The 19,012-nt window shown below is 42.0% G+C and overlaps 2 protein-coding genes across 2 annotated transcripts in view; both read right to left on the bottom strand.

Moving 5' to 3' along the window:
- Positions 1–10,373, bottom strand: part of celsr1b (cadherin EGF LAG seven-pass G-type receptor 1b) — a 67,985-nt gene extending 57,612 nt beyond the window's left edge. Inside the window, exon 1 of the mRNA XM_030764957.1 lies at positions 6,869–10,373. Coding sequence (XP_030620817.1) covers positions 6,869–10,373 — 3,505 coding nt within the window. The remainder of the gene's footprint in view (positions 1–6,868) is intronic.
- Positions 10,374–11,845: 1,472 nt separating this feature from the next.
- On the bottom strand, positions 11,846–17,668 carry gtse1 (G-2 and S-phase expressed 1). The gene is made up of 11 exons (XM_030765266.1): positions 17,647–17,668; positions 17,405–17,462; positions 16,662–17,316; positions 16,290–16,433; positions 15,789–15,942; positions 15,156–15,563; positions 14,644–14,713; positions 13,662–13,898; positions 13,077–13,359; positions 12,615–12,731; positions 11,846–11,941 (listed from the first exon to the last, which is right to left on the bottom strand). The coding sequence occupies exons 1-11, from the start codon at positions 17,666–17,668 to the stop codon at positions 11,846–11,848; spliced, it is 2,244 nt and encodes a 747-aa protein (XP_030621126.1).
- Positions 17,669–19,012: the final 1,344 nt, after the last annotated feature.

Here is a 19,012-nt window from a genome sequence, read left to right as displayed (position 1 = left end):
TAGCATTGTTGTTAACAGGCGGCTCGCTTCATGCATGTGCTTGTAAAATGTATATTTTAAAGGCTCTTTATTGCGGTTTGTATTTCTCTGTAATGTAGCACAGTGTTAATAATGTGACTTACAGCTTTCTTTCTCAGTCCTGGAACTCAACCCATTTTCTGATTTCCCCAAAATATATATATTTAAATCATCAAATTAGTATCATAAACGCACGACATCTAGTGACTAATGGCTTGAACTAACAACTACTAGTCAATTAGGAAAATCTTTGATTGGGGGCAGCCCTATGCTCATGCATCTGTCATAACCTTAAACACTCCCATGGCATAGATGCTTACCAGCTCCACTGTAAAAATTTGTGTGACAAATCTACGGGTTATTGTGACCTGAACTGGAACCTAATGCAACATCAGTCATTTTCAGGATCTGGTTTGACCGTCTCCAAGCCAAGTTCCAGAGATCACAGCTGGTTAGATTTTTTTCTCATACTAATGACACAGAATGGGACACAGAAGGCAACAATTTATAACTAAATTATTCAAGCCTTATAACCATTAACATAGACTTTGTAAAAAAATAACACAACGATCTGATGGGACTAGTATCAAATTCCAGATTGAGAACCAACACCAAAATGCTGTGCTTAGCAAAAGAAAATTTATAATTCACTGAGAATATATTATAATTCTATTTTTTCCTTCATGATTCCTGTGTAATTTCTGACATTTAAATGATAATTTCTTTTCACTTCAAATCCTTGAAAAACAATTCCTAACACTTTCTGTTGCCCAGTGTAACTTAAACAGGTCAGTGTAATTCTAGAGAATTCTAGGCTGTTTCAGCTGCTCAGTACATTGTGGAGTTCCTTGTCCATTGTCTGGCAATGTCAAAAACATTGTTGAAGTCCCTTGTGTTCTCCTCTCACCCCTGCCGCTCTGTGTGCTGGCTCCTTTAGCATGAGAATGCAGTCTAGTATAATTACTGAACAATGAAAACATGTTTCCACCCTGATTCACTGTCTTCTCACATACTGTCAATTCAGCCCCTAAACACAGCTACAGACACCACAAGTACCTCCAGTTTCCATTCATACGCACACACGCATGCACCCTCCCCCCCCACACACACAAACAGAAAGAGAGAGAGAGAGAGAGAGGGAGAGAGAGAGAGAGAGGGAGAGAGAGAGAGATTTAAGAACATCAAGAAGCATCATTTCACGGGATTACATCATTGTGAAAATTCAGAAAACTTTCTCCATTCTGGATAAAACACCCACCAGTCCACTGTGTTGTGGCCATGTGAAGCACTTCAGAGAACAGTTTATTCCCAATAGTTCACCCGACTGCATCAACTATACTTCAAACAACAAAAAAAAGCTTTTTTTTTTCAAAATTGCAAGTTCAGGAGTTGTCCATGAGATCAAACTCCAGCAATGACAAGTCTGTCAAACTCAACAGACGTCCGAACATCCTGTACAAACTCTACAAGGGCTGTCAGTAAAACAAAACCCATATCCAGGCTTTGACTTAGTTTATTTATTCATTTATTTATTTTTTTATTTAAATGTTCCCCTCTCCTCTCCTAATCTACAGGACAGATTTCCTCTGATATCAGTCAAGCTAACAACTGCTTATCGTGAGTCAGCCAGGTACCACTATTTGTGTCAAGTTACCCACAAAGGCACGCGGTTGATTGATCCTTCTGTTCACCTCTCCAGCGACTCATGATCGATGACATCACCATGGACCTCCATCTACAGTCACCAAATGCTGAACACACATGAATTCTGAATCCCAGATGTGTGGGCTATCATGGAACAGTGCATGAACTGTGTGCAACAGTCAGAGTTAACCCAAGTTTTCCATTACAAACTAAACTGGCATTTATATTATTCAGTTTCCCTATTTCTGTCATTAGAAAACGTCAGAAATAAAAGCACATCTCTCATACTGAGTCACGGCATTCATCATCCGTTTAAGAATGGCCTTTAGGTTAACTGAGGTAAAACCAGATTGCAGGCAGACTAAAGCAATGCACACTGAAGTGACCAGGAGGGAAATATGTATTTGAAGTCCTGTCTGGCCTTTAAATTCCTAAAAACTTAAGATATATAGGACATCTGACAAAAGAGAGATATTGCAATCAGGGATAGGCATCAATTAGCTAAAAACAGTCAAAAGTCAGATCCTTTTTCTGTTCCTCCTCAGCCTGTGACAGTGTCCCGGCCAACATCACCACTGATGGCTGACCTACATATTTACAGAGTTGGGCCATATCTCCTCAATAGTACAATGAGCAAAATGAACACAGACAGAGGCCATCATGAGGGAGGGCAAGAGACCAGTGGGGTCTCCCTACAGGGCCTGAAAGAAAAAACACATTCACCAGTTTGATGGACAGGGACCAGGACTATGCAAATACTACCATCAAACTCTTATGGATGTCACCTATCAAAAATTAAACTACCCACTCAGTTCAATTATGAAACATCACAATGTTTTCATGACAGAAAAAGCAGAAACTGTGATTACCTTTATTGTTGTATGTCAGTGGTAGGTTAAATACTTTGCATGAAGTATTATAAACATTTATTTCTTAGCCTTTCTTTCCACTCTGTGGGGTTCTTGTCATTCCTAACAAGTGTTTCCTCTTGTATGCTTGATACTGTAAGACCTAGAGTCATAAATTGCTCAGTGCACAAAAGAGTGAGAATGTGTTTGTCAGTTTGTTTAAGAATTACTTACTTACTAACTGACCAATTTTAGGATAAAGTTTTAAATCTCTGCAGACATACTTGCTCACATAAACATGTTATCAGTTGAACCTGCTCGCCCTGTATGGAAGACATGGAATTGGAACAGGGTATTAAATCACTGAGTTCAGAGGATCTTAATTGATGAAACATGATTCAATTTTCTGCTCTACTCTGGCTCATATTAGTTGCCTTAGTACTTTGATTCTGTCTTTCCTCCACACACGTTTTTTAGCACATGGACTGCATTCTTTCTGCAGCCCTATTAAACCCTCCTCTCCTCAGGCAGACTTGGATGGAACGTGGCAAGGTACACTCTCTGTTGTTAATGACCAAAACCTGTCTGGTGTTAAAGTGTTAAATCAGGCCCTGTACAAATCTTTGAAAAGGCATGCTCCCAGCTCTTCCTCCATAGATAGAAATGAGAGAGAGACAGAGAGAGAGACAGAGACAGAGAGAGAGAGAGACAGAGAGAGAGAGAGAGAGAGAGAGAGATCACTCTGTGACCTGTGCTATTAAATCTCCCACAGGCTCTTTTAAATATTTCTGGTAGAAAGTCTGCTTTGATCTTTGCAGAGACGCAAAGCAGTGTCAGAAATCTGTGTGAGGTAAATTCCAGCTACCATAGCTGCGGAGTTTATGAGCATCGCTTTAAAACCATCCCCACAAGGCTGGGAAAAAGGAAAGGAATGAATGGTGTAAGGCATTAATCAGTAAACTATAAAGGATTCAGAGAATTTTCATTTTTTTAACTGTGTACTTTCACCGAGAAACCAGGAAAATGAAGCACCATTTTCTTGATTTCCTATATTGGACCTTTTCTGTGGGGAGTGACACAGGAGTTCCCACAGAATACTGAAACATCCAAGAATGCATTTTCCTTTCCCTCTGTTCTGGAGGAGTGTGGAGGTTGGTGCATAGCAGTAGAGTAGACAATGGCCTTTGGCCTTAGTATTTGGGAAGTCTCACCTACACCTACATATTGCTGTGCTGCATAGTCAAACCGCCTTTGGTTTCTATTGGCAACCAATTGTTTGCTGTGTGAAAATTAAAAAAAAAAAAAAAAAGTCTAAGGGGAGTGCACTAATTTCCCTGTTCACAAGCAAGTAACACTCCTAATGATCACAACTCAGCAGTGCAACACTTTATCAAACTCCCTTCAAACCAGTAAAATGAGAACCAGTCCCATACAATCTTATTTAAAAATTATGGTGACACTGGGGGCTCATTTGGGAAACTGTCATTTCCATTAATACTGATGTGAATGGTGCACATGCCTGAAAAGCACAGCCTCTACCCTACCATGAGCTTCTACTGATCCATGTCTCAGCTTGGTTCTGCCACGGCAGACATGAAATAAAAACAAAAAAACGCTCTTTTCTCTCACTAAGTCCCTTCCACTAAGTCCTCAGCACATAAACAGCTTTGTCTTCTGTGACAGAAATCTGCATGGGGACAACGCGTCCCTGCTCCTTATGTTAAAGAAGCCCCCTCGCGCAGCCTCCCCCCCTCTCCTTTCACCCCAGATCACAAAAAAGGCCTCATGCTTCAGCACCCCCTCTCACAACAAAATTACCAAGAGCTTGAGAATGGCCCCAGTTACTATGGCAACAGCAGATGAGAGCCAGAACTTCTCAAATTCTCCACCTCAGACTTTCCTTTGGTACCAGCCATGAGAGAAACCGAAAGAGACTCTGTTGCTACAATGGGTATGCAGAACTTGGATAGTCAGAAAAGAAAAAAAAAATCTCGGAGGTTACAACTTCCCCTCATTCTGTGAAAACACCTGCCCTGTTCCTTTGCTTCTGCTATCTGATGGTATGTTTGACATCTGCTCATGTCCTCAACCTCAGCCCTGTCAATAGAATATTATAGTCGCAAATTTGCAGCAACAATTGCACTGCAAAGACAACCACGGTTTGAGCATACAATCAAAGCACATGTGGAGTCTGCTACAGGATTATGTATCAAGAGTTCTGCTTCATATTAAAACCCAGGCATCATCCACTGACATTCCATGATGCTTCAGTAGTGTACAATAGAAGAGTAACTTCTACTTGGGCATTGTGTATGTGTGTGCGTGTGTGTGTGTGTGTGTGTGTGTGTGTGTGTGTGTGTGTGTGTGTGCATGTATGTGAAGGAAAAGACACTGGAAAGGCAGGTGACAGTAGACAGAGGTTAAGCTATACTGGCAGTCCATTGGGTGACCAGCCACAGGGATGGACAAGATATGAAAAAGACTGTGGAAATTCATTCTGGTGAATGTTGAAGCGCCTTGAAAGATATTCAAAACCAAGGTCAAATGCCAAGGAGACCAGGTTGGACCACCAGTAACTTAGTGTTGCAGGACCATCACTAGTTCCCATATTGGAACTAATCTCCAGTGTATTATTGGGTGTCTTTCAGTATGTCTTACAGACTGCCCACGCAGTACTCCACCCTGAATCATCCAAGCAATGATACACTTACATTCCACACAGTTCAGACAATCATACAGACAACCCTGTGCTCTTTCCTAAAATGGTCTTTAAAGAGAACATTGCACTTTTCCTCAGATATGGGCTCAGCTTTCTTCAGTGTCTGGACGAAAGCCTGATTTTTAATGGTTGAATGATTTAAAACAGGAAGCTAAGCCGAAACCTTTCTGAACCGACACAACAAAACTCTCTGCATGTTTTTTCTGCAGTTGGATGACAGACACTCCCTAAGCAACTACCATTCTGTTACACAGAGACCATTTCTTCTATGTGGGCCACCTACAAAGAATCAGTTTATCAGAATAATTTTATCAGTTAAAATAATCTATTCATTTAATATTGAAATATTGCATTGTTGCAGTTTAGTTTGGCATATTATGTAAACAAACTGAAATACTCAAATAACTCTATTATGCCTGAAATAACGTCTAAAAATGTTTGCTTCTCATTGGAATCATAGATCAAACCTCCAGACAAACTAAAGAAACACACCTCATACCACTCCAACACATCCTCAAAACCTTTTACACTGCTAAAACAGTAAATCAGAATTAGAGGGACCCTTTAAATGCAAATTTTAGTCACAATAGAAAAGAAACCATGGTGTTTAGTGTTACCTCAGTTCCAAACAATGTGTGAGAAAAAATGAGCATTTTTGTTCATTTCACCATCTCTTTCACCATATCCATGTTTTGGTACATCGAAACGATTTGTCTCTGTACTATTCAGCAGCACATGCCATGGCTAATTTCCTCAAATAAAATTAAGAAAAGGAGCGGTCATTCACTCACTGCCCATCTATGCTAATTCACAACTCATGACCAGGGTGACCAGGGCTGACCAGGACAGCACTGGGAGCATGACCAAACTCTAACTGTCCAGGACTCAAACTATCATTCATGTCACTTATTACAACAGATTCAACCAGTTTCTCCAAAATAATATGAGTATTTTGCTTATATATTTGTGTCTAGGTGGTGGGATATGCAATACAATACACACAAGAGCTTGGACATGCTCAGAAGAGTTTAATTTCTTTTGATTTGTGATAAGTTCCCTATTTCATCGCCAGAATATTCTGAATGTTTTCTGATTAAAATGAGCATAAAGTACTGAGAATAGGCCTGCTGGCAGAGTCAGATAAGATATTAAATGTTTTTGTAATGTTTAAATGTTTTCACTGCACCAAAGCCAGAGTCTGTAATCTTGATTTAAGAAAGCAGAGTTATGATGATTACTACAAAATCAAACTCTGTTCACATTGTCATACTGTTACAATGCTGATTTTGTATTTTAGCACACACGTGCTTCTCTGGAGACTTTGGGTTGGATGTGTTACCATAAACATGCTTTCTAGGGACTTTCTGGGGTCTGAACATGTTAGACATGTCAAGCCTCTGCAATACCGATAATTCATGACAGGAGAGTCTAATAAGAAAGAGGAAATGGCACCGGCAGAGTGAATCAGGATGTGTTCAGCATCAGTCAAATCATCAAAAACTTGTAAGACTGAGCATGCTGTATGTTCATCAACTTTATCTCCCTAAATGTGACTCTGAAGTACATTTTGCACCTCACTGGTAATACTCTGTAAGACAGAAGGCCAAAGAGGCAAGTCTGTAACCTAAAGCGGTCTCACCGGAGACTGTGATCTTCAAGGTGGCTTCCAGGGGCCTGTTATTGCCCAGAATCCGGCTCAGCCTCAGGTTCCCCGTGTCCTGGTTCAGGATCAGGAGATTCAGGTCATTTCCCTCAGTAAAATTGTAAATAAGCTTATCAGACACATCCGGATCATGTGCAGGCACCTTTCCAATAATACCAGAGGGAAAGCTGTTGGACTTGTTTGTGACATAGTTGTTAAAGATGATCTCAAAGTCCTGCAAAACAGGGTCATTGTCATTGATGTCCACAAGGTGAATGTGCACTGTGGCCCGGCTGACAAGAGGAGCAGATGTGGCTTGAACCACAATCATATACTTATTCTTGGACTCATAATCCAGATCGGTCAGTGCAGTCAGGTCTCCACTGAAGATATCCAGCTGGAAAACCTCTAGGAGGTTCCCCTCTACAATCTGGTAAAGGATCTGGGCATTGGTTCCCTCATCTGGATCTGTGGCAGTGATACGAGCCAAAGTAGAGCCAATTGCACTGTTCTCCTCTATGTAAATGTGCAACTCATCCTTTTCAAATACAGGTGCATTGTCATTAATGTCCAGTAAAGACACCTGAATTTCCACTGCTGCCTTTAAAGGAGGAACTCCTTTGTCCACTGCAAAAGCCTTTAAGGTATATACAGCCACATTTTCCCTGTCTAGTTTCCTTGCTGTTCGTATAATCCCAGAATAGGGTTCAATGAAAAAATCCCCTTCACCATCATCCCCTCCCTGAAAGGTGTAGCTGAGTCTCCCATTTGACCCTGAGTCCCTGTCTGATGCAGACACCTGAAGGACACTTGTGTATACAGGCGCATCCTCAAGCACTGTGCCCTGGTAGATGTCCCTTGAGAACTGAGGTGCATTGTCATTAGCGTCAAGCACTATAATCTCCACGTATGTGGTGTCTGACTTTTGGGGAATACCATTATCACGGGCAATAATGGCCAGAGTGTAAGAGGCCTGGTCTTCATAGTCAATTTCCATCTGGGTGGTGATGGCACCTGAGTCTGGGTGGATCTTGAACTGGGGCACGTTATCCTCCATGATGTAAGTGATGTGAGCATTCTCACCACTGTCCTCGTCTGTGGCACTGATCACCACCACAGTGGACCCCACAGGACGATCTTCGCTTATCACAACCTGGTAATTGGTGCTCTGGAACACAGGGCGGTGTGTGTTAGCATCAGTGACATTTATGAAGATCTGCGCTGTGTCAAAGAGTGTGCCATCTGAAGCTGTCACTGTCAACATGTACTGCCGCTCCTGTTTGTAGTCCAGTGGCAATGCCAAGGTAATGAGACCACCCCCACTCTGACTAGTGATGGCAAACCTGTTCCGTATGTTCCCACTGGAGATCTGGTAAGTCACCACACTGTTCACATCTCGATCAACAGCCATGACTGTCAACACACTGGTGCCCACTACTGCATCCTCATTGATTTTAAGGGAGTAAAGCTTCTGTGTGAAAGTGGGAACATTGTCATTCACATCCAGGACTGTCACACTGACACTGGCTGAAGATGACATCACAGGAACCCCATGGTCCCTTGCCTCCACACCAAAAGTGTAAAATTCTGTTGTCTCTCGGTCAAGCTCTGCACAAACTGTGATCCAACCTGTGTTGTTATTGATGATGAAAGGGAAACTAGGGGATGTGTCTGTGAGCACATATTCCAAACGGGAATTATCTTCACAGTCTGCATCAATAGCCTGTATGTGAATCACTGAGTAACCAATGGGAACATTCTCAAGCACTGAGGCTTGAAAAGGTGTGCTGACAAAAATTGGGACATTGTCATTCACATCTGTAACCTGAACAACAACCAGACCTGTGCTATTTATAAGTGGTGGCCTTCCACCATCTTGTGCTTTTACCCGCAAACTGTATTCTCTGATCATCTCATAATCCAGTGGACTGATGACATCAATGACACCAGTCGGGGAGTGAATGTAGAACTGGCCCTTCACATTCCCACTGATGATGCTATAATGAACCCTAGCATTGTTCCCTTCATCTTTATCAGTAGCCTTCACCTGAGCCACCTGAGAGTTCACGGCTACATTCTCCAGCACCTGGACCACGTATTGTTTCTCAGTGAATTGAGGGTAGTTGTCATTTTCATCTTCAACAGAGATATACACTGTGGCCGTGGCACTGCGTGGACCAGGGTCTTTGCCCTGATCATTGGCCTCCACAATTAACTGGTAATGAGACGTGATCTCTCTGTCTGGACAAACTCTAGTTTTGACCAGTCCATGTCTTGGATCTATTTCAAAACCTTCAGTGAGCTCGTCAGCACTGACAATCTTGTAAATCATATTGGCGTTAGATGGAGCATCTCCGTCAGTGGCTCTGATTGTAATCACTTCAAAACCTACTTCAACATTCTCCCGTATGCTGACTCTGTACTCACTCTGCTCAAACATAGGTCCGTGATCATTGGTGTCACTCACTGTGACAGTGAGATACGCTGTTGCGGACCTCCTTGGAGTTCCCCGGTCAGTAGCAGTGATTTTGAAGACGTGCGTATCTTTCACCTCCCGGTCTAATGCCTGCAGAGTTGTAATGCCACCAGTATCGGGGTTAATTTGAAAGTAATCGTTTGATCTACTGTCAAACAAGGCCTCTATATCATATTCAATTTTTCCAGCATCTCCGTCATCTGTATCCAAGGCTTTCAGCGTAATAACTCGGGTTCCCGATGGCTCGTTCTCGGGTACAGACACTTGGTAATTGGGTAACTGAAACTGTGGAGCTGAATTCACGTTTCTCTTTTTTCGTTTCACCCAAGGATCTCCTGAGAGTACATGCCTGCGCAAAATTCTAATTTGTAATTTCACACCTACAGATAAAATACTGTTTTGCAACTTGGGCACAGTGCACAGTAAATCCAACTCGGCTCCCTCTGGGTGATGAAGACAGCGGCCGCTGTTCACAAATAATCCCCCGATATTTGAAACATCCTCCTTGTGTTTGTCCATGCACTTAGTACAGGAAATTTGTAAATTCCGCATGGCTACAGGCAAATGTTCGTATATGTGTTTAAGTAACATACTTGAGGAAAAACACTGTGTCCCATTTTCTGACCGAAGATAGATGTAGACGTTGCGCTTACTCTTAAGGTTAGTAGGGTGGTGTTTAGTAAAACAGTTTTGCCCATGCACAAATGCATCGAAATTTGCCAAAACGGAATTGTTGGACATCAAAGATGAAATTCTGACGTAAAGTGGCATAGGATTCTTCATTAAACGTGAACAATGAACTTTCCGGAAAAGCGATAGTATACCGTCATTTCTCCCAATCTTTAAATGATGTCTTACAGAACGTGGCGTTAGAGTCGTGTCTATTTTGTAAAGCCATCCTGATCCAAGAGAAACATTTGCCAGCGTTGCTCCTGCCTGTAAAGTGTCTGGAAAGTGTAAGTCGAAGCATCCACACCAGCGAATAAAAAAAATAAATTCAAACCATAGCCATCTCTGAAGTTCCATGGCTTGAAACTCATTTCATCCACGAAAATTCACAGAACAATGGAAAAATGTTCATCGCTTAAACTTCCGAATACTTGTAGTTGGACAAACTTATTTCATGGGTTCGAAATTCACCAGGTTACAATGTAACATCCACATGGCGTTCATCCATCACTCCTACAGCGGGTCGTCGTTCTCTCGCTCCACTCCACCGAAAGTAACTTGAATGAACCTGCTCGTGGGCTGTGGTCTTAGGGGAGTTGTCGTCGAATGACGCCCGTCTTCCGAACAGTTTAACAAAGGCGTTAGAAATAATGCAATCTATTAACCCTTGTCGGACGCGTTAAATCAATTTAAAAATAATATATGCCTGTGATGCTTAAACCAGATTTACGATATTTGGACCAGCAGACTGTCTTAACAACAAAAACACGTTATGATAGGCATTTAATCACTTTACTCATATGAACGAGCAGTATTTAAGTTTTTTTCCGCTTATGCATAGATAAGTTAAACAGCTAGCTGTACCAATCAAAATCACTGTGCGCTGAACTTTTCTAAGCAATCATTAAAGTATGTTTATAGTGACAGTCTGTATTTGAAAGCGTAATAGGTCAAAATAAAGTTTACAGTTTCAGGAGCAATGCAGAGTTTAAATGTGTGCCTCTGCCGTCATTATTATGAATGGACTGATTTCAGAAAGTACAAAATGTAAAACTATGAGACCACTACAAAACATAGAGTGGGCAACACCCTCTTGTGGACAATACAATCAATGGTAATGCAGGGTTAATTGAAAACTCGTACTGTTGAAGGCAACAGTGTCGCAGAGAGATTCAATTCACTATTTTTCCGACCAATCCAGTTAAATCTGTAAACTAACGTTGATAACATATTTAATGTGTCGTTGAACCACAGGCAAATTTCTAAAAGAGAAGTTGTCACTCTCACAGATGAACCGAGGTAATCCACTGAGTCTGAATTACCCCTCTAACACGCAAGCGTGTCCTGGTCATGATGAAACGAACAGCAACACACGTGGATTTCCAGACATAAACCACAGAGAATCGGTTATCATACCAACTTCATACAGCTACCTCATAAAGAGATCCTCCAACCTATTCTAAAACTGATGCAACAATTTCAAACACAAAAACAAAAATGTAAAGTTGATCTATATCAAAAAACGAAACATTTTTCATGGCTTCAAAACTTTTTATTTTAAAAAATGTATTCATATATTAGGAGAAAACATGTAAAGAATAAAGAGTCTTTATTCTGAGAGATAACAGACAGACAAAATTCATCTTCATCTACAGTATTGAAATAATCACTTCAGATGTATAATCAAATTAATATACATATAAAATATACATTCGTGCCAGACAGATTTTCAAGTCATGAATCAATAATCAATTATTGTGTCAAACTGTCACCCAGTCCCAGAGGCTCAGTGTTCTTTTCCTTGTGTTTCAGGCTGATGTGTAGGCTGTTTAGAAGGACAAGTTGATCAGAGGAGCATCGCTCTGCACGTTCTCTCTCTTGTCATCTGGGCTCCATTTTATGAGAGGAGAACTAAGGTCAATCAGCTAGAGGGAGACACATATACACACATAACCAAAAGACATTCGGCATACACGCATGTGATTGCAAGACATTAAACATAAAAAAAGTTTTCGGCTTATGAACAGAAAAAAATTTGCAAATTCAGATGTAAAACATCCATCTTCAGGGACATTTTCAAATCACAATATTCAGCATAATTAAAAAGACTGACTTTTTGTATTTGACATTGAGTGAGTAGCTCTTACTCAAAGTTAAAAAGAAAAAAAAAAAAACCCTCTAAAACACAGAGAAAATAATTATAAAGGCTATTAAACCACCAGAATCATGGACTGAATATGTCCACACAGCAAAACTGTTTCAGACGGACAACAGTTCAAAACTGGGTTTATAAATGTTGATTTTAAGTAATAGATATTTGCTTATCTTAGCTGCTACAAGAGATGACATTTTCACAAGGTTATGTCCTGAGAAATCCATATTTGAAAGTCCAGTAGCTGACAGCTAAACTGGACACAAACCAAACCCCTATCTTTCAAAAATCACTTTGAATTCATAACTACAGCTGTTCATTTCCTCATAGGCTGAATATGGATTAGAGCACTGGATCAGTCCTAAGACAGTATGCTGATGATCCATACATGCCGTAAATCCACTGATAAGATATCTAGAGAATACATTTACATTCTCTTCTCTCACCTGTCCACCGCAGGGCTTGGCTGAGGACATCCTGATGAGGTCAGGAGTGTTGGACAGATCAATCAGGGGTCTCTCCTCTGGCTTTATCACAGGGGCAGGGGCATCCACCAGCAGAACCTGTCAATCAATCACAGTGTCACACCAGTCACAGTCATGGCAGACCAACTACACATTAACATACAGATCAATGTAGGCAAACACATCTTCCTCAAATTCAGATTAGGCAGACGAGAGAAACACAACTTGACACAAGCTTGAAAAGATAAAATGTAGTTTTGGATTCCCACTTGTTCTCCAGCCTTTTCCGCTCTATGTATCCTACACATTACTTTAGTTAATATAAAGGTAATGTAAGACCATGTTCAGGTAAACTCAAAAAACAGAAACATGTTAGAAATGCTAAGTCATTGTTCACTATTCTAAAGTCCACACTAAACTGTGAGCAAGGATGTCTCCTGTTACCTCAGCGACTTCCTTCGACTCCATGGTGCCTGTCTGATCCTGGGTTTTCTCTTGTTCTGTGAGTGTGTGGAACCCTGAGCTGGAATTAGAGGGTTTCTGAGCTTCAGAGCTGGGTTCTGCTGGCTCACAGACCGTAAGTTCCTGACAGTCATCGTCCAGAGAAAAGGGAATGGAGCAGGACTGGGGCTCAGCTGGGCAGTCGTGCACCTCCCCCGCCTCCCTTCCCAATGTACCCAGCTCTGGAACTCTCTGCTGCTGCTGCTTCTCCTTCAGCTGGGCTGGACTACACAACCACATTCACAGTCATAATTTCCCATACACTTTACACTAACTGAGTGATGCAACATGCTCAGTGACTGCTCAAATTCTTGTTCGGGATGAATGACTCCAGTATAAAAGAAACAATTCAAGTGTATAAAACAGTGTATTCCATCTAAATGTGAATTTGAATGGAATAACATTGCTTAGAGCAGGAGGAGAAGAAACAGGAAGTGGCATTCAGAGGCTAAGACAGTGAGGAGAGAGACACTGTTTTAAGGCTGACGATAAACATGGTGGTGTTTAGTGAGTATGTCTGGAACACACCTGGTGGTGAAGCTGGTCTTTCTGGCAGGGGTGGGCAGGTATTCAGTGTGCTGATTGGCTGGCTTGCCATGGTGGGTCACACTTTTCGGGGTCAGCATGGGGATCCCTGTGACACAGCGGCTGACTGGCATGGGCAGGGCCAAGGGTCTCCTCAATTTAGGCTGGAGAGACCTGATGCTCCCAGCAGGGGGTGTCTGGGAGCCCACGGGAGCAGCCCTCTCAGGCTGCTGCGCCACACTACAAAGAGACAGAGAAGAACCAATTCAGATTAGATCTGACAACACAATTCTGACACAATCTGTCCGTGGATGAATATTCACCTACATATTGAGTTTTTTATATTTTGAAATGCATTCTGAGATATTAATGTATGACCATGACAATGTGACAGAGAGAAAACAACTTTACATCTGGTCTTAAAGACCAAACATAATTGTAACAGCTTCACTCTGACTCTTCTGAGAGAAAACGACAAACACACCAACATGATGATACGCCACACCAACTGCTTTTCCTTTCTTTCTTGAACCAAAGTCACATTTTCAAAATCATCATTTCAGAAATTCACTCTGGACACAGCCACCACCGTTAATATTTATGCAATTTTTGATGAAATTAAATGTATTTGAGTTTTTGATGAAAACCCCAGAAAACAGTCAAATTTCTGTTTGATCTAAAAACTGTCTTAGGCACTGACAAAAGCCCAGGCAAGGGCTAGTATGAGCTCCGAAGTCAAAAAGGGCAACATTCCCTTTCAAGTTCTCATACTGAGAGGAATGACAGGAAACCCCACAATCACATCATTTTAATATATTACACAACATGACATGAAACATGCAAACATGACCTCAGACGCTGCTTCAGTGACAGTCATTAAGTGTACAGAGCACAACAGTTAAGACATCTGAAATTTAACTGCATATTAATTAACTACACGCTTCATCGGAGCATCGTCGGAAGGGGTATCAGAGTGTCTCTTTACCTTTCCACACTGCAAGCAGACATCAGTCTCTTTGGTTTCATAATCCGAGGGACATCAGGAGATGAAACCACTGCAAATGATTTGAAACACATGATGTTATTAGCAAAAATAAATATTTATATACAAAATTATTTGAGGTGTTGAATGGTGAAGATTATCAAACGGGGGCAGCCAAGAACTGCACATATATTACTTATAATAATAAAAAAGAAATAAACACTGAGATGACATGTGTAGCTCTTTTCCACTAGGACGGTGCTGGTGTGGTGCCCATGCCGGTGCGGAGCCAGTGCTGCCTAGGTGCCTTTTGAGAACCAGCCCGCATTTCCACAGGTTAGGGAACCGAACGCTATGTAGCGAAAGTTTGGGTAATTTCAGTGGGGAAAAAATAATGTCGGACAGAATGCATCTGCTTGCTTTCCATAAATTTACTTTTACGCTAGGCTTCCGGTTCTCGATCAGGCACCGGCACCGCGTCAGTGGAAAAGGGGTAGTGGCAATACATTCCTCACCTTCTGACCTATGCGGTCCCTTTAAATGACTTGTGGGTGTGGGTGCTACAAACGCCTTCACTCTGGGTTGACCTTTGACCATGCTGTTGGTCAAGGCAGACAGTGTAGGGTTGGCAGTGGTGGAGTTTGTCCTCTCCACTGCTCTCCTGGCAGAGGCCTGCTGCTGAGGAGTGGGGACGGGGTCTGGTTTCTTTATGGGGGTGGATTTGACTGGTTTGGACAGAGGCTTGGAGTCTTTTCTCCCCTGTGTGGACAGAGACAAACGCCCTGTGGCTTTGGTCTCTGAAGCTCTGCTGATGACAGAGGACCTGCGGCTTCTGGCGGTGCCCAGAGCAGAACTGGGCAGTCTGCTCACACCACTGGGCCCTCGGCCACTCATACTGGAGTTGAGGGAGCAGTTGAGTTTGGCTGGAGAGCACATACAGAGAGAGGAAACACACTCATAAGCTCTGGACACGGGATCACCAAACTCCTCAGAGAATCCAGTTCTGGAGGAGTGGAGCACCTTTGTGTGGCTTGGGCTTTGTAAACTGGTATTATAAGGAATTCCTTTGTAGCTGATTCACTTATACAACTGTAATCACTTCTATAAGTGAAAATTAATATTTCTTAGAGGGTAACAACAAGGAACACACAGGACAAAGGTCTTACCAGTAGGAGAGGCAGTCAGACTGGAGTTGATGCTGGAGACTGATGAGGAGGACGAAGAGGTGTTTATCCTTCTATCCACCACTGTTTTGTTTGGCAGAGGACCAGGTTTACCCCAAGTGGAACCTGTCAATGCAGCCTGAAACAGGAACATCAGGCAGACACAGTTTCAAAAAAAACAAAAAACAAAACCTACTGACAGTTCATTAATTCAAGGTTAACAACTTCAGTAATACTTTAATGCATGGCAGAAACTCACAATATCTACAACACTGTGCTAAACTGAACACAGCTACAGCACTTTTAATAGCCTGATAAAACTCTCCCTGTTGCCTCCAAGACAAACCACGACCAGCTGCTGGACTCACAGAAATGACTTACTTAGTCATTTTCCTATAAAGCAGAATAAATCTGCTCTTAACATAAAAACAATTCCTTCATGTAGGATACCGAGTTAACCAGCTGGTGAGTTCTTTAATCTTTTACCTTCTTGGTGGCTGGAGCCCTCCTCTTGCTGAGCAGACTGGTGTTTAGTGAGGAGTAGCTGACGTCTGACGCTACACTGGCCGTGTCAGACAGCAGGTCTTCAGCAGAACCTGCTCTGTTCACAGTTTTACTGCTGGGAAGCTGCTCAGAAAAAAAATCAAGCATTTGGATTCAGTATCAAACCTAACATCAAATAAACAAATACATAAAGAGATCCAGCCAAGCAACTCTACAGACAATCGCAGTATCTGTCAAATTTTAGTTTATTTTGTACCAGTTCTGAATTGAGCATCATATTGTTACATGCTTTCCAGCACACAGTAATTATCTTAGCAATTCTCTGGCTGCCCCTCAGTTAAAACTAATGCTGGCAGAGAGAGGTGGCTTTACTTTGCTTGGCTGAGGAAGTCTGGGCCTGTCAGAGTGTGCTGGTTTGGCGCAGGAGGACAGTCTGTTACTGCCTGGGGCTGTAGGCTTGTTGGGCAGGACTCGGCTACCACTGGTCAAAATTGCTTTGCCTCGCAGTGCCATCAGCTGCTGGGCCTTAGCCTGGCTCACTGGGCTGGATGTGCTGAGACATGGCTTGGCTAGGCCATGGGCACCGTTTGTCTTGAGCATGCGCTGCTGGATGGTGGGTGGCAGTTTGTGCATGGGGCTGTCCTGGACACAAAAGGTGTCTCGCTTTATGGGGCTGATCACATCTGTCGGCTTGCTGAAAATGCTCATCTTAGCTTTGGAGTCTTCCTCAAACTTTTCTTTTGCCACAGGCTGGTCAGCTGTGGACTTGCTGACCTCTGTTACGGGCTTGTCTATGGCTCTCTCCAGGTGCATAGCCAGCAGGTTGGCCTCTATACAGATGTCCTCAAACTTCTCCCCCCTGAGAGGGCTCCAGCTCGGCTCCTCACCCATTGAGGCCCCACTGCTCACACTCTCTTTCAAATGGTTTTCTAGTCCATAAGAAATACACTTCTCCCTGTGACCCACTGGCCCAAGGAACACCTCATCATCTTCTTCATTTCCTTTGGAACTGTTAGCAGGTAGAAAATGGTCAAAGGGCAATTCTTAGGTGCAAAACATATAGCATTTAAGCAATGATCTCAGCAAACTAAACAAACCTGGCTGGTGACAGGGAAATGTCAAAGTCGAACTTCTCTTCGGCCACAGAGATAAATTCTAGAAGGAAAGGGGCATTTTAACGCACAACAGGTAGCTCGTTGTGTCACCCAGAGGTTTTCAAAACAATGTCCGATTATTTCAGAACTAATCTCTTGTAAAACAGCTATGTTTATTTACAAAATCTTGTTGCGGAATAATCGACATAGCATGTGTAAATCGAAGAAAAGTACTAGACTCTTACCACCGTCGGCTAGTGAAGCCATTTTTCAAAGTGAAGAAAATGTCAGGCCAAATGTCCTAAATGAAAAAGTTGGGGTTTCAAATTTCCAGAAAAAAGACAATAAAGCAGGTACAGTAACGCGTAGAGCGCTTTCAGCATACCATTTATTTGCAAAAACTGGCCTAACTGTACAGTCCAGGTCAATTTAGCTACTGAAGTAACTACAGTGGTCTGGAAAATCCTCTGGGCATGTCACTTACAAACTATGACGTACGATGTTTCACAGGTTGCGTTGCTAATTGAGGCTAACACCAAGTGAACATCAGTTCGCAGTTGATATGTCAGCTAACTTCAGTTTTCTGTACTGTACTGTCCTGTCTAGTACAGTTACTTAGGCTACCCAAGCTAGCTAGCGACCAGACTGCCTTAGTCGTTTGTCCAGTTAACAAGCTAGCGAAAGAAGTTTAATTTCATGATGACCTCTGGAAAGTATTTACTACGCTTTTACATTCTAGGAGATACACTCACTCTGCAGTTTTTAAGGATCCGTTTATGTTAGCTGTTTTCGTGTTAACTGACGTCGATTCCACTGATTGATTCAACAATATCATAACTTGCAGTTCAGCTGTCGTTTACCACATTTCAAATTTTGTGAACAGCAGCGTTTCAAAGATCATATGACTTGAATCCTGTACTGCATTGGTTGCAAACTCTTCACGGAAGTGAAAAAAAAGGCTATCTCAATGGCGCCCCAAGAGGCAACATAGGCGTACTTGATTCACAATTACCTCGTTTGAATCAGAGTTTTTAATATGTTAAACATTATAGCAATGTCATGTTATACTTGGACACGGGTATCTCTGGGAATAATTGCATATGCATTAATGGGTTGTTTCTGTGTCTAAGAGGAAGGAGTCCTTTCTCTCAGATATTTTGCAGCTCCACCTTAAACGTGTCCTTTCAAACTCTACTCCAGATATTCAGCTTTACTCGTTATGCAGGAATGTGAGGATAATTAAGCGTAAACTGTTGACGGCTGCAGGCAGTTGTAATGTATGCATCCAGATTAAGTTAATGTAACCTTTTATTGTGATAAAATGGGATCTCCATGGCTAGCCCGTTAGCTGCTTTTGATATGCTTATGATGTTGTGCTGCTTGGAAATATACGTATAATCAAATTACTGACTACAAAAATAAATAAATACACATTTTTATATATTGATCATATAGAACAGTGTTCATATATTGCTGATGTACTTTCACTTTGGCAGTATTACAAGCTGTCATACAGCATACATTTTGAGAGCATCATAACTGCATTTGTAGGACTTACTAACTGTGAGTAATACTGTTGGTTGTGGAAAGTGCATTGTGAGCAGTTTCATG

The sequence above is a fragment of the Chanos chanos genome, chromosome 2, assembly GCF_902362185.1.
Source record: "Chanos chanos chromosome 2, fChaCha1.1, whole genome shotgun sequence".
In the NCBI taxonomy this organism is placed as follows: domain Eukaryota; kingdom Metazoa; phylum Chordata; class Actinopteri; order Gonorynchiformes; family Chanidae; genus Chanos; species Chanos chanos.
This window is presented reverse-complemented; position numbering and strand designations above follow the sequence as displayed.